Here is a 14,665-nt window from a genome sequence, read left to right as displayed (position 1 = left end):
TTCACTGACTCAAAGCAGCTTTTACTGTGAAATGCAGCAAACAGCACATAAAGCCTTTGTAGGCATGACAGCTACATACAGCTTTTCTTTTGAGTTTTTTTTTTTTTTTTCTTATTAGGGCTCTTTTACATTGATCCGTTTTTCTTCAGTTTTCATCATAAATGTGTTGTACTGCCTGCAAATGAAAAGTACCAGTGCATAACAAAGAAATGATTATTAATAAATAAATAAAATGTATCAAAGATCCACAAAATTAAAGTGGAGGGCCACCCTGAAAAAAAAAAATATTAAAAATTACAAAAAAATCTAAAAAAAAAAAAATGAAAAAAATTCTTTTTTTTTACTTACCAGAAATGCCTGTTGCTAGGCACATAATCCTAATCTTCCTCTTCCTCCTCCGCGGAGATCTTCTGGTCTTCTCTCCTCATCGCGTTGTCTTCTGGGTAATGGGTCACGCTGTGTTCTGGGAACTGTGTGTTCCAGAACACAGCGCGTCCCATTCACAAAGCGCTGTGTGACTCGCGCATGCGCAGTAGGAAACGGGCAGTGAAGCCGTAAGGCTCCACTGCCTGTTTCCCTTACAAGGAATGGCGGCGCCAGGACCCGAGAGCCGAGGGACGGGTCGGCCTCGGGCGGCCGACATCGCGGGCGCCCTGGACAGGTCAGTGGGCTTATTAAGTCAGCAGCTGCAGTGTTTGCAGCTGCTGACTTTTTTTTTTTTTTTTTAAACGGCCCTCCGCTTTAATATAAGTGTTCATTAAGCCCCATACACACTATCAGATTTTCTGCTGATTTTTTCCTTCAGATTTACCAAAACGATATATGAGGTCAAACCTTAGGAGATTCAATTTGTATGCAATCAGGCAGGCCCTTGCACTACATGGTTTTGGTAAATCTGAAGACAAAAATCAGCAGAAAATCTGATAGTGTGTATGGGGCTTAAGAACAACTTCATTACAAGTCCCACATAAAGTGCAAAGATTCACAGTGCAAATACAGCAGCCCAGAGAATCCGACAAAGGGATATATTAGTCACCACTTGTGTGCACCCACATTCACAAACTGCTTAACCAGATCCTTAGACCTCAAAGAGAATGAGGTCTTGCTACACTTTAAGGGAGAAAACCCAAGTAGATGGATGATGGCTTCCCAAACAAAAATCAACTCGCCAAGATCAGCAATCCATGTGACACTCCAGCTCGTGATTATGTCAGTAACAAGCAAAAGGAAGAAGGGTGTGGTATTAAAACCAGCTTTTATTAAAATAAGAAATGTACTCACAAATATAAAAAGGTATAACGGCATCTCAGGAACAGTCATTTCAAATCAGCGCTTTTGCGGGCATGGTGACATCACAGCTGTAGCTCCGCCTGGCGTGTTTTGTCTTCTGAGACGTTGTCACTGGGGCAATGGAATACATTCTTCCATTTTCACCTTACCAGAATCAAAAGATAAATGCATGATCATCAAATCTGATGGAACTCTTCACACAGTCAGTTGAGGGTCAGTTGCATTTTTTAAAAGTCCTGCATACTGCATTGTTGGTGCGGTAAAAATAAAAAAATAAACACTAAAAAATGTACCTCCCCTTTAAATGAATGGAAACCACATCAAAAATGCACCCGCAGTTGCCTGTTTGGTGTGTCTGTTGAGTCCTCTTTTCACAGTTGCAAAACACACCGGAAACACAGCAAAAATGTGACAAAAACACATAAGCATTTTTACCATGTTTTTGCAACGGAGCAATGTGAAAGCAGCCTTAAAATGCACAAACCACAAACTATCCAGATCTAATGGAAACAATTTATGTGGGATAGATTTGAATGTCTACCAGTCATTTTAGAAGTATAGATGTTTACATGGATTTAAAGTGGCCATAAATGAGACTCCCAAAAAATATTGGGGCTACGATTTTTGACAATGTCAGTCATGTTATTATGGTAAAGTAAGGAAAACAATGACATCATTGTTCACCATGATGGTATGATTATGCGGCAAAGAAAGACTCCAAGTATACATTATTATAGTCTACTGTAAATAGTGTACACTCACAACAAGCAATAATATTCTGTACTAGGTTTTCTATCATTTCTATGGGGTACAGCACTTAGTGCTATGTTTCTCACTCTATTCAAGGCCATATTATCATAAAAGGGGTTCCATTTGCCACAGAAAAGTTATAGTTTTAACAACTTTTACTTCAATCTTTAACTTAAAGGGGTTGTAAAGGTTCATTTTTTATTTTCTACATAGGTTCCTTTAAGCTAGTGCATTGTTGGTTCATTTACCTTTTCCTTCGATTTCCCTTCTAAATGTTTTTTTTCTTTGTCTGAATATCTCACTTCCTGTTTCTCCTCAGTAAACTTCACACCATCATCCGAGTGGTGGTTAGTCAGCCAGAACAGCTTACTGAACAGCTTACTGAGGAGGAACAGGAAGTGAGAAATTCAGACAGAGAAAACAAAGAAAAAAAACATTTAGAAGGGAAATCGAAGGAAAAGATAAGTGAACCAACAATGCACTAGCTTAAAGGAACCTATTTAGAAAATAAAAAACGAACCTTTACAACCCCTGTAACAGTAAAGCGTTACAAAAAGACTGCAGTTTTACATAATGATCTGTGCATAAAGATAATCAAAATGGCTACACTGACTGGAAGTAAATATGACTGGACATGTCCTACTTACCTGCTCTGTACAATGGTTTTACACAGAGCAGCCCCGAGGGCAGACACACTTCGGCCTTCTTGTTGACTCTGATGTCTGCCCTGTGGGCAGGGAGCCACTCAGGACACACCCACCCAGGTCTTTCCTGTGTGATAGGTGTGACAGGTTTGTTGTGCTGTCTCTCGATGTACAGGGGTGAGTAGGATGAGCTGGCTGTGGGCACACCTACAGGGAGAGGAATCCCAGACCCTTCAAAAGAGATATCATCCAGACTGGACCTGCATCGCATGTATTGTCCGGTCCAGGATCATGTCCTCTCCTCATCATACCACTCAAATCACCTGATTGTTCTACTAAGCAACCTGCTTTACCCTCCCACTCTCCTTTTGCATACATGTTTAACCACTTCAGCTCCATAAGATTTATCCCCCTTCACGAACCAGGCCATTTTTTTTGCAATACAGCACAGCATTATTTTAACTGACAATTGCGCAGTCTTGTGGCACTGTACCCAAATAAAATTGATGCCCTTTTTTCCCCACAAATAGAGCTTTCTTTTGGTGGAACTTCATCACCTTTGAGGTTTTTATTTTTTGCGCTATAAACAAAGGCCGACAATTTTGTAAAAAAAATAAAAAAAACAATATTTTTTACTTTCTGTAATAAATCATGGGGGTTTCTGATCTAAAATAAGAGTCTAATCTAAGGAGGAACATTGATCTAAGGTGGACTCCTGATAAGGGGGGGGGGATTCTGATGTAAGAGGAGGATACCAATGTTAGTACTTGTACACACGGTCGGACATTCCGATGGAAAATGTCCGATCGGACCGTGTTGTCGGATAATCCGACCGTGTGTGGGCTCCATCGGACTGTTTCCGTCGGAATATCCGACCAACAAAGTTTTGGAGCAGGGCTATAAAATTTTACGACAACATGATGCGATCGGACTTTGTCCGACCGTTTGTAGAGAATTCTGATCGGACAAAGTGCCACGCATGCTCAGATCAAATTCCTAGACTAAAGCTATTGGCTACTAGCCTGAATGTAGTCCCATCATAACAAAATAACGTCAGCACGTTCTGAACGATCGGATTTTCAGACAACTTTGTCCGACCGTGTGCATGCAACAGTTTTGGACAAAATCCGTCGGACAAAATCCGTCGGACAAAATCCAATGGATTTGTTTGTCAGTACCGTGTGTACAAGGGCTAAGAGGGCACTAATGTAAGAATGGGACTAAAGGGATCTAAAGGGTACACTACCTGGACCCTTTTCTCATAACAGATCATGCAACGAATTGTAAATAGGCTTGAAATATAGATTAAAGTGCATTTTTTGAGGGTTACATTAAAAAAGTAGGTCTTCTAGATCTGTTTGGCAAATATATATTATTTTTTGCAGTACTGAAGTTTCATTTTAACTTATGCTGTATAGAATTGCCTGCAATCTGATTGCATTTATACTTTTATTAGGAAAAAAAAACCATCCTAGCTCTTTTGATCTTTCGTCCTATTGTCACTTGCTTATATACAGCATGCATTGTTCGATCACATTTAATGACAGACTGCTGTATATTGTTCTGTTGAGAAACAGAGGCCCAGGGGATGCAGAAACGTCTAAGTACACTAAACAGCTACTAAGCCCCTGACACAATTCCTGCTGCTAGTAGAGATTAAAATGTCTGCTGGCATAACAGAAACCCTAATTGCAAGCAAGCCATTTCCATGGCAACATCAATCAGTGTCGGACAGTCGTATTCATAAATCTTCAGGTTCAGTACAAAGCACAAGCAATAGTGGTTTCTTCTTAAACACATCCATTAAAGATTATTTAAGCAAAAATAGTGATCAGTGGTCATTGGGGGTAATCATTTGAATGCATTTTCCTTTCTTTGAGAGTGGATTTGCTTTATATAATGAACTTGTATAGCTAATTATCTCATCATAGTTCAAAAATATTCTTTATATCAGGGTTTCCGATGTCATCGCCAGGAGACATAATAGTGTAGCCGGAGCAAATTAAGTAAAGCATTTTCCTATGCCTGAAAAACTATAGTGGTTAAAGAGCACTACCGTCCTTAGCTACCCTACATGTTGGATATCCACAGCATCCATTTTGGGTCGTAATCTGTCCACTCTGGTGTACATTGGAGTTTGGAACTTTGCCACTTGTTTTCCTGGGTGTATTTACACCAACAAGCACATGTGACTCATTAGGTATATACCTAGTTGGGTCCAAAGTATCTGGTAAGCCTCTCTCCATATGGTGGCGGATTCCTGCAGTTAACTCACATAAGTCCCCATATTTTTTCAAGATATTTTACTTCATCACCATACTTCGATTTTGATGTTTAACCACTTACAGACCGGGGCATTTTGCTGGTCAAAGACCAGACCACTTTTTGCGAATTCGGCACTGCGTCGCTTTAACTGACAATTGCGCGGTCCTGTGACGTGGCTCCCAAACAAAATTGACGACCTTTTTTTTCCCACAAATAGAGCTTTCTTTTGGTGGTATTTGATCACCCCTGCGGTTTTTATTTTTTGCGCTATAAACAAAAATAGAAAATTTTGAAAAAAACGCATTATTTTTTACTTTTTGTTATAATAAATATCCCCCAAAAATATATAAAAAAATATTTTTTTCCCTCAGTTTAGGCCGATACATATTCTTCTACATATTTTTGGTAAAAAAAATCGCAATAAGCGATTATTGATTGGTTTGCGCAAAAGTTATAGCGTTTACAAAATAGGGATAGTTTTATGGCATTTTTATTAATAATTTTTTATTATTATTTTTTTACTAGTAATGACGGCGATCAGCGATTTTTATTGTGACTGCGACATTGCGGCGGACACATCGGACATTTTTGACACATTTTTGGGACCATTGTCATTTATACAGTTATCACTGCTATATAAATGCAGTGATTCCTGTGTAAATGACACTGGCAGTGAAGGGGTTAACCAGTGGGTGGCAGTGTAGGGGTTAAGTGTTCCTAGGGGTGTGTTACTAACTGTGGGGGGGTTGGGCTTTCATTTAGTGAACACTGATCTCTGCTCCAATCACATGGAGCAGAGATCAGCGTCACTAGTTGCTAAGGAGAATGGAGAAATGCTGTTTACACAGCCTTTTCTCCATTCAGCCGTCCCGTGAGACGATCGCAGCTATGAGTGCGGTGATCGAGTCCGCAGGACCCGCGACTGGACTCACGGGGGTTCCGACCGGCACGCGAGCGCGCCGGCGGCGGCGCACTCGCGCGGGCAGGGCGGCATTTAAGATTGGACGTACCTGTACGCCAATATGCCTGCCCGTGCCATTCTGCCGACGTACATCGGCGTGCGCTGGTCGGGAACCGGTTAAGGACTTTAATATATCTACTTGGTTGGATTTATATATTTATATGATTTAATGCACTGTTGGTCACATCTATTTTGCACAGTGGAGATATTGATTGAGTTGCTCAATATAGCACATTATATATATATGGATCACTATTGAATCATCACAATTCATTTGATATTTTGCAATATTATTTTATTTTTGGGATTGACTTGAATTATTATACTCAAAGTCTATAGCGCTGCACTTTATCTATACCAGTGTTGTTTCATTTTTGCATTCTGCGGTGCTGGCAGCTAACATTGATTGGGCAGCGCAGTTTTTGTTACACTATACACTGTTATTTCTAATCTAGACAATTCACAATTAAGAAAATTTTTAATACAAACGTATTTGTTTTTAAACATACCAAGCAAAGGCAGAATTTAATTTTTGACTGGAATTCCACTTTCATTGAACAAGCTGAAGTTAGAAGCCGATTGACTACCATGTACAGCTGCTGCATTCGATTTTGATCTCTCCAGCTTTAGTAAATCAACCCAATGTTCTTTGAAGAACCATTAAGATCTGGTCAACTGTGAGAACCCTGTGTAAATATATTGGATTAGTCTATGCTGCAGTCTAAACACCATATGTAATAAAGTATGACATTCTAGAATTACAGGAAATAAAAAAATAAAAAAATCCACAATAAATTGTTTTTCATCTTTTTATTTCTACTATTTTTGTGTTGCGTGATTGCTGCCTTTATTTATTGTCTTAGACTGGGAGCATTACATATTAAAGCTTATTTTGACTGACTAAAGGATCAGTGCAACTAAATGTTTTAATTCAGTTTTTGTTAGATTCTGGAGAATTTTAAAAAACCTGACAATCTTTTTTTTTTTACTGTATCTCTCAGAGACTTTATTATTGAGAGCTCTGCAAGTGAATTCTTGGGTCTATTTACCTCCTCCTACTCACCTACTCTGGTGATCATTATGAGGGCGTTCCCCTCTCCTTGTATACCTTTTAGTTATATCAAAGAGAATGTTACATGAAGTGCTGGCACATGCAAAGGCGGGCAGGTACACCCAGAACGCCTAGTTAGATAGAGCTGGAGACGATTGTAGGAAGATCTCACTGTTGGGTACAGTATCTAAGTCATATATGATAATTGTTGGTTATCCTCGCGCTACAATGGTTAAATAAAAGAGCTAATATGGTTGCAGCAAAACACCGACAGAGGTACAAACCCTCCCCTCAAATTATAATAATGATAAAGAATGGTGTTGCGCTCCACACACAAACTAAATTAAATCCAATAATAGTGAATAAATAATCGCATACAAAATCTAAAAAGCACACCTATGCGATTATCACAAACGATTGATTTAAACTGTATCAATACCCTATATACATAAAATCATTATAAAGTGACCAGTAAAATATTCAGGTAGTACACATATTCCTAGTATCATTTATAAAGTGACCAGTATAGAAATTCAAGTAGTACACGTATTCCTAGTAAAGTGCAAGTGAAACAATAGGTAGCGGAATCGCAGATAATAATAATAATAATCCAAAAGAGTGTGCAATCTAAAATGTGTCTCAACCCATAAAAGTGCATCCAAGTGAAAAAAATATATACGTTAAAAAATTGTATAAAAGTAAGATCAAATAAATAAATAAACAAAAAAAGTAAAAATAGATATAAAACACAATCCAAAAAAAGATTCTTAAAGTGTCTCTATTTGTAGAAAAAATAGCAATCCGCATCAGGTCATGCAAATAAGTGAGTCCACACTGTGCTGTGTAATAGACTAATTCTGTGAACAAACACGGGATAGTTCCACCGGTGATCTTACAACTCCTCAAGACAGGTGCTCGCACACTGAGTGCAGTGGGTACCTTACCTCACTGCTGTCAGTTAGACAGCAATACGCTCCAATGGTTAAGGTGTATGTCCTCAGCTGATATAGACACCCCAGGCAATTCACTCCAGGTACTCAGCCATGGACCACAGATCAAACCCGGAAAAAAGAAGAGGGGCTCCAATAGTGAAGTAATGTCAAACAGGTTTTATTGTCAAAAGGACATAGTCCTGGGTACTCACATTTAGTAGCACAATTAAGAGCGAAAGTTACAGCTAAAAAACGAACGGACTCCTCGTTCGTACCCCGGACGTCGCTTCCGGTATCCTCCTAGGCCAATCCTACGCGTATCGTCATTGATCACGTGACTTCTGGAGCTCATAAACTGCAGTTTATTGGAGTTTGGGCGTTTTTTTTAAAAGCCCATAAACTCCATTTTATGTTAGCCTATGTGTCCATGCACACATGGACGTTTTTCAGCTTTAATGAGCAGTGGAGTTTATGGGCTTTTTTCTGAACGCCAGAAATTCGCGTTCAAAGTGCCGTTTTTCACCGCCAAAAAAGGACAAACGCTGATAAACGTTCATAAACGCTTATAAACGCTCATAAACGCGCGTTAATTAGTGTTCAGCATTCCATTTTTTCAATGCATTGTGGGAGTTTGGAATGTACTGTGGGATTTTTGGAGTGTCCTCTGTGTATTTTTATTGAAAACGCCCATAAATGCTAACGCTAATAAACGCTCATAAACGCTAGTACAAAAAGCTGTTAAAAGCAAGTTTTTCAACCAGCATTTTCTGCCAGCAATCTGGCGTCCAGAAAAAGCTTTTTTGAGCTTCAGTGTGCATGGAGCCTAACTCTTGATATCAGGTTCAGCTTACAAGAAAATAACTAAATATTTCATCAGCACTGAGAAAACACAATCGAAAATATGAAATAAGACACAGTGAGGGTATTTACTAAAGCTGAAGAGTGCAACATCTGCTGCAGCTTTGCACAAAAAACTTCACAAAAATCAGCTTCAAGGTTTTATTCTCAAAGCTTAATTGAACAAACTTATGTCAGAAGCTGGTTGGCCACCATGCATAGCTGCACAGATTCGGAGTGTTCCAGCTCTAGTTAATGTCCCCCACCATTAAATGAGATGTAGGAACAGCAACAAGAAGGAAATATCTTTGAGTAATAATTATTCTTTTTGTTGTCTTTCAGTACTAGCCCTGCTCACAAGTATTATCTCACTGTGGATCCTTCTTCAGAGTCTGTCTACCTTTCTGACACGAATACCAGGAAAGTTTACAGAGTGAAATCTCTCAATGATGTTAAGGAATTGACAAAGAACTTTGAAGTCGTAGCAGGGACAGGGGACCAATGCCTCCCTTTTGATCAGAGTCACTGCGGGGATGGAGAGAAAGCAAATGAAGCTTCACTCAACAGCCCAAGAGGTAAACAGACCACCTTTGCTTTTGTCACTGCATGCTGGCATATTGTTTTGGTACTAATGTTTTCAATCAGCACTCTTTAACACTACAAGAATTTACAGTGCCTTGAAAAAAACATTCATACCCCTTGAAATTTTCCATATTTTGTGATGTTACAACCAAAAACGTGAATGTATTTTATTGGGATTTTTTGTGATAGACCAACTCAAAGTGCCTCATAATTGTGAAGTGGAAGGAAAACGATAAATGGTTTTCAACATTTTTTACAATTTGAAAACATATTGAAAGTGTGGTGTGCATTTGTATTCAGCCCCCCTGAGTCAATACTTTGTAGAACCACCTACTTCTACCAGCTTTGCATATCTAGAGAGTGACATTTTTTGCCCATTCTTCTTTGCAAAATAGCTCAACCTCTGTCAGATTGGATGGAGAGCGTCTGTGAACAGCAATTTAAGTGTTCTCTGATTCTCAATTGGATTTGGGTCTGGACTTTGACTGAGCCATTCTAAGCCCTTGTACACGTGGTCGGACATTCCGACAACCAAATCCATCGGATTTTGTCAGCCGGATTTTGTCCGAAACTGTTGCATACACACGGTCGGACAAAGTTGTCAGAAAATCCGATCGTTCAGAACGTGATGGCATTATTTCGTTATGATGGGACTATGTTCAGGCTAGTAGCCAATAGCTTTGGTGTAGGAATTTGATCTGAGCATGCGTGGCACTTTGTTCGATGGGAATTCTCTACACATGATCGGACAAGGTCCGATCGGATCATGTTGTCGGAAAATGTTACCGACAAGTTGGAAAACTTGGTCCATCAGATACTCCGGCGGAAACAGTCAGATGGAGACCACACACAGTCGGATTATCCGACAAAACAGTCCGATCGGACACATTCCGTCGGAATCTCCGACCGTGTGTACAAGGGCTTATACATGAATATGCTTTGATCTAATCCATTCCATTGTAGCTCTGGCTGTATGTTTATGGTCATTGTCCTGCTGGAAGGTGAACCTCTGCCTCAGTCTCAAGACTTTTGCGGACTCTAACAGGTTTTCTTCTAAGGCCGCGTACACACGAGAGGATTGTCCATCCAACTTAGTCCGCTGAAACGTGTTTCAGCGGACAATCCGCTCGTGTGTGGGCTTCAGCGGACTTTTTCAGCAGACAGTCTGGCGGACTAAGTCTTTCGGAATTTCCGTAATTTTGTCCGTCCAAACTTGGTTTCAGCGGACAGTCCGCTCGTGTGTAGGCAAGTTGGACGGACTAAGTATGGTGCATGCTCATAAAGGATTTACACGCCGAAGGTTGCATTGCAGTGTATTGGACGTCGTATTTCTAGTCCCGTCGTACGTGCTGTACACGTCATCGCGCAAGCTTTCAGCGGACTGTCTGTTCATCGTGTGTGGTCAAGTCCGTTCATTCAAAAGTTGGACGGACTGTCTGTCGGATTGTCTGACGAACTTAGTTGGCCAGACAATCCGCCCGTGTGTACGCGGCCTAAGAGTAAAAACAATATAGGTTCTGCTAATCAACCATATTAAACCAATGATAGTGATTCAAATTGATTTGAAAACAGTGCACAAATGATGTGATATGTTAATCCTGATGTCGTTCTGCACCGTCTACCACCATAGTGATCATTAAAACATTAGTGCCTCCACCAACATCTGAATGGCTCACTTACCAGCTCCAATTGATCCCTCATTACAAGGGATCATATGCGCTTGTGGCTTTAGCCCAGCCAAGGCCTTTATCCGGGTCCGAATGGTCTCCTGCACAGGATCACCCCTTGGCACCATTTTAGATAAAAGGATTTCCGCACCATGCAGTGAAAATAGTAAATAGTTTTACTATTTTCCTTGCATGGTGCAGAAATCCTTTATTGCGTGTGTTGGTGTGCCATTTAGCATGAATGGTATTACAGCTTGCTCTCTGGTAGTTCCTCTTGGTACATTGTGTGCACTGTTGTATGCAGCAATGAGGAGAGCTCACCAGGGACACTGGAGAAAAAGGAGAATGACCTGCTTAAAACCTGACTAGCTGACTAGCTAGAGAACACCTAAAATTAAAGTAGAACTATAGGCAAAACTCTTTTTTTCATTTTGAATAGAGCAAGGGAGGATTATAACCCCTGTCAGTTTTTTTTGGCCATCTGTGTCCTATTGCAGAGATTTTCCTTCCCTTCCTGTCCCATAGCCAAACATGAAGTGTGAGGAAATCCCTGCAAATTAAGGGAATTACTTGGGGACCCCCAGGTCACCAGAACCAGTGTCCCCACTAAAAGATTTCCCCTCTATTACATTTCTGCTGACAACCCAAAATGTATTTTACTTTCACTTTCAATGATAAACAATAATACAAAATGACAGCTGTTCCAATCCCTAAAACTAGAAAAAAAATCCCTTTAGTTGTACTTTAAAGCCTAATTCCAGCCTAGCCAATTTAATGACTGTAGCACCTGTTCCTGCTCTTTGAAATTGCAGTTGTTGAAACAAAAAGGGACTGTGGGTGAAGGCGTGACATGTGCGATGTGTAACACAGAAAGAAGGTCATTACGTCAGGTTCCTACGCAGTTTTGTTTGTTTCAGAAAAAATGCATTGAAGGTCTACTATTGTGTTCTCTTCCTCTTATTCATCCTTCATATCACTTCAAATAATGTAACAATTTGCAAGACTATAGAGAAAGCACATTGTATTAAGACTTGGATAAACTTCTGAGCATAATTAAGTATTCCCAGGTTGTGGAAAGACAAAAAAAGTGTTCGTCAATAAATCACGATCAAAGACAAGATAATTAATATTTGTTTAGTACTCAAAATCTACTGAACACCATGTAAAGTGGAGCTGTGAAATTAATAACATTTCACACAATTTATTTAATAAAACATATTTGGTTAATTATGAAAAAATATAGCTAGTAGACTCAGTGTGAAATATATTGTTCAATAATGATACAATCATTGGGCTAAATTAACTATAAAACACTGGTGGTTGTAGCCAGTGCCGGGACAAGGTCTCCCAGTGCCCAGGGCAAAGATGCCAAACTGCGCCCCCCCTTTCCCTTAGGGTTAGGATTAGGGTGCCCCCTACCCCTGCAATAAACCATTGCGCCAGGGGCAGCCGGCCCTCCTGCCCACCCCTTGTCCCGGCTCTGGTTGTAGCCCTTTAATTAAACTCTAAAAAGTAGTAGTGCCTGTGATTGACTTTTTTCTTGGAAGAAATGCTAAATCATATTATCTTTGCCCTGGGCAGGTTCTTGTTTTGTTGCTGATGATGTTAGAAGCACATATGCCACAATATATAAACTAGGTAAACATCTAAACAGGAGTTCTGTAGGCGTAAATTTTGCATTTTGGTTACCAGTATCGACATAACTATGTCTCAAAAGCAACAGGGACCCTGCATCAGGGATGTGCAGCCAGGGTCTGCCTCACCTGCTATCAACATGAAAATAAAAAAACGATTGACTTCGAGGGTCATCGCTCAGTGACTTGGGATCACAGAGACCCCAAATTTGGGGGGTAGGTAGCACACATAAATATAAACACAGACACGTATACTGTATATATATACACACACACACACACACACACACACATATATAAATACACACACACATACACACACATATACATACATACACACATATAAAACATACATATATACAGATAGCCTTTTAAAAATCGTCAGTGCTTTACCGTACCTCTTCCTGCTGCTACTGCACTGTAGGGGGAGACCAAGAGCACAGCACACACTGTGCTTTCACTTTAGGTCTATCAGTGTGACGAGCTCCCTGCACAGTGCTGATTACAGTTCGGCTGAGGATCGGGGAGCTTGTTCTGAGCCGCCCCTGCCAAGGGCCCCCTGCAGCATGGGGCCCATCGCCATGGCAACCTCAGCGACCCCTATATGTCTGCCACTGCCTCTCACTGCAGTGTCAAAGAAGGGGAAATGTGTCTAAAAGACAAATGCTCCCTACCAGCCCAGCCCAGAATGAGAATTTGCTGTTGCTGAAAAGGTACTGTTATAATCAGGCTAAATCATATATTATTATGCCATATGTTATAAGATAATAAAAAATAAATAATAAAATAAATCTATTTACTGTGAAATTACTGGTTGGAAATTATAACTTCCAATTTCAGTAATTTGTCCATTAAACCATCTGCTTGACTACAGGTTTTGAAAATATAGTAAATTACCTTAAAAACAATATATAATAATTATTTGTAGGCATGTGCAGACTGAAATATTTTGTTTCGGAATTTTGTTTTCATCTGAAAAATACATTTATTTAGTTACTCCCGAAATTCGTTTTTATTTATTTAGTTTTTGGTTAAAAAATTGCATTCGTCCGAAAATCCAAATGAATTAAGGTTGAATCTGTCATTGAAGGCTTATGGTGTCTGTTGAAATGTTTAAAGAAGATTCGACGGAGCAGCGAAACTCACTGTATGATGCTGCAATCATACATTCCTGGTCGAATATTTAAATTACAAGCTATAGTAGGATTCTAATGTTGTACGTCTTCTATGGGTTTTTTTTAAGGCTATTTGCATTGCACACAGGTCATGTTATCATTAGCATTAAGAAAAAATAATTAATTAAAAAAATGCGTGGGGGTCCCCCTCAAAATCCATACTAGGCCCTTCAGGTCTGGCATGGATTTTAAGGGGAACCCCTGTGCCAAAAAAAAATGGCGCGGGGGTCCCCCTCCAAATCTATACCAGACCCCTTGAGCACGCAACCTGGCAGGCCGCAGAAAAAGAGGGGGGATGAGAAAGCGCCCCCCCTCCTGAACCGTACCAGGCCACATGCCCTCAACATTGGGTCCCCCCAAAGCACCTTGTCCCCATGTTGATGAGGACAAGGGCCTCATCCCCACAACCCTGGCTGGTGGTTGTGGGGGTCTGTGGGCGGGGGGGCTTATCAGAATTTGGAAGCCCCCTTTAACAAGGTTCCAGCCTCCCCCCTGTGTGAAATGGTAAGGGGGTACCATTTCACCAAAAAAGTGACAAAAGTGTTAAAAATGACAGGAGACGGTCTTTGACGAGTCCTTTATTAAAGTCTTCTTTCATCTTCTTTCTTCTGGTCTTCTTCCTTTTTCCTTTCTTCATCCTTCGGTTTCTTCATCTTCTTCCTCCATCTTCTTCTTCCTCCGATCCTCTTCTTCTTGCTCCGGTGTTCTTGTCCGGCATCTTCCTCCACGGCGTCTCTTCTTCGTTCTTGAGCCGCTCCGTGCAATGGGAGGCTCCCGCTATGTGTGACGCTTCTCTTCTTCTGACAGTTCTTATATAACGCAGGGCAGGGTCACCCAGTGACCCCACCCCCTCTGACGCACGGTTCCATGCATCAGA

General features: G+C 40.4%; 1 protein-coding gene across 5 annotated transcripts in view; it reads left to right on the top strand.

Annotated features, from left to right (window-relative positions):
* TENM1 (teneurin transmembrane protein 1) overlaps window positions 1–14,665 on the top strand; it is a 912,904-nt gene that overhangs the window by 710,950 nt on the left and 187,289 nt on the right. For all 5 annotated transcript variants that reach the window (XM_077478732.1, XM_077478724.1, XM_077478714.1 and 2 more), the window contains one exon: window positions 9,073–9,305. In XM_077478732.1, the coding sequence (XP_077334858.1) occupies window positions 9,073–9,305 (233 nt within the window). The remainder of the gene's footprint in view (window positions 1–9,072; window positions 9,306–14,665) is intronic.

Source organism: Lithobates pipiens, unplaced genomic scaffold (genome assembly GCF_037356315.1).
Source record: "Lithobates pipiens isolate NorthernLeopardFrog02 unplaced genomic scaffold, aLitPip1_a1.2 Scaffold_1, whole genome shotgun sequence".
Taxonomy (NCBI): Eukaryota; Metazoa; Chordata; class Amphibia; order Anura; family Ranidae; genus Lithobates; species Lithobates pipiens.
Note: the sequence above shows the minus strand (reverse complement) of the source record. Positions and strands in the feature narration are given on the sequence as shown.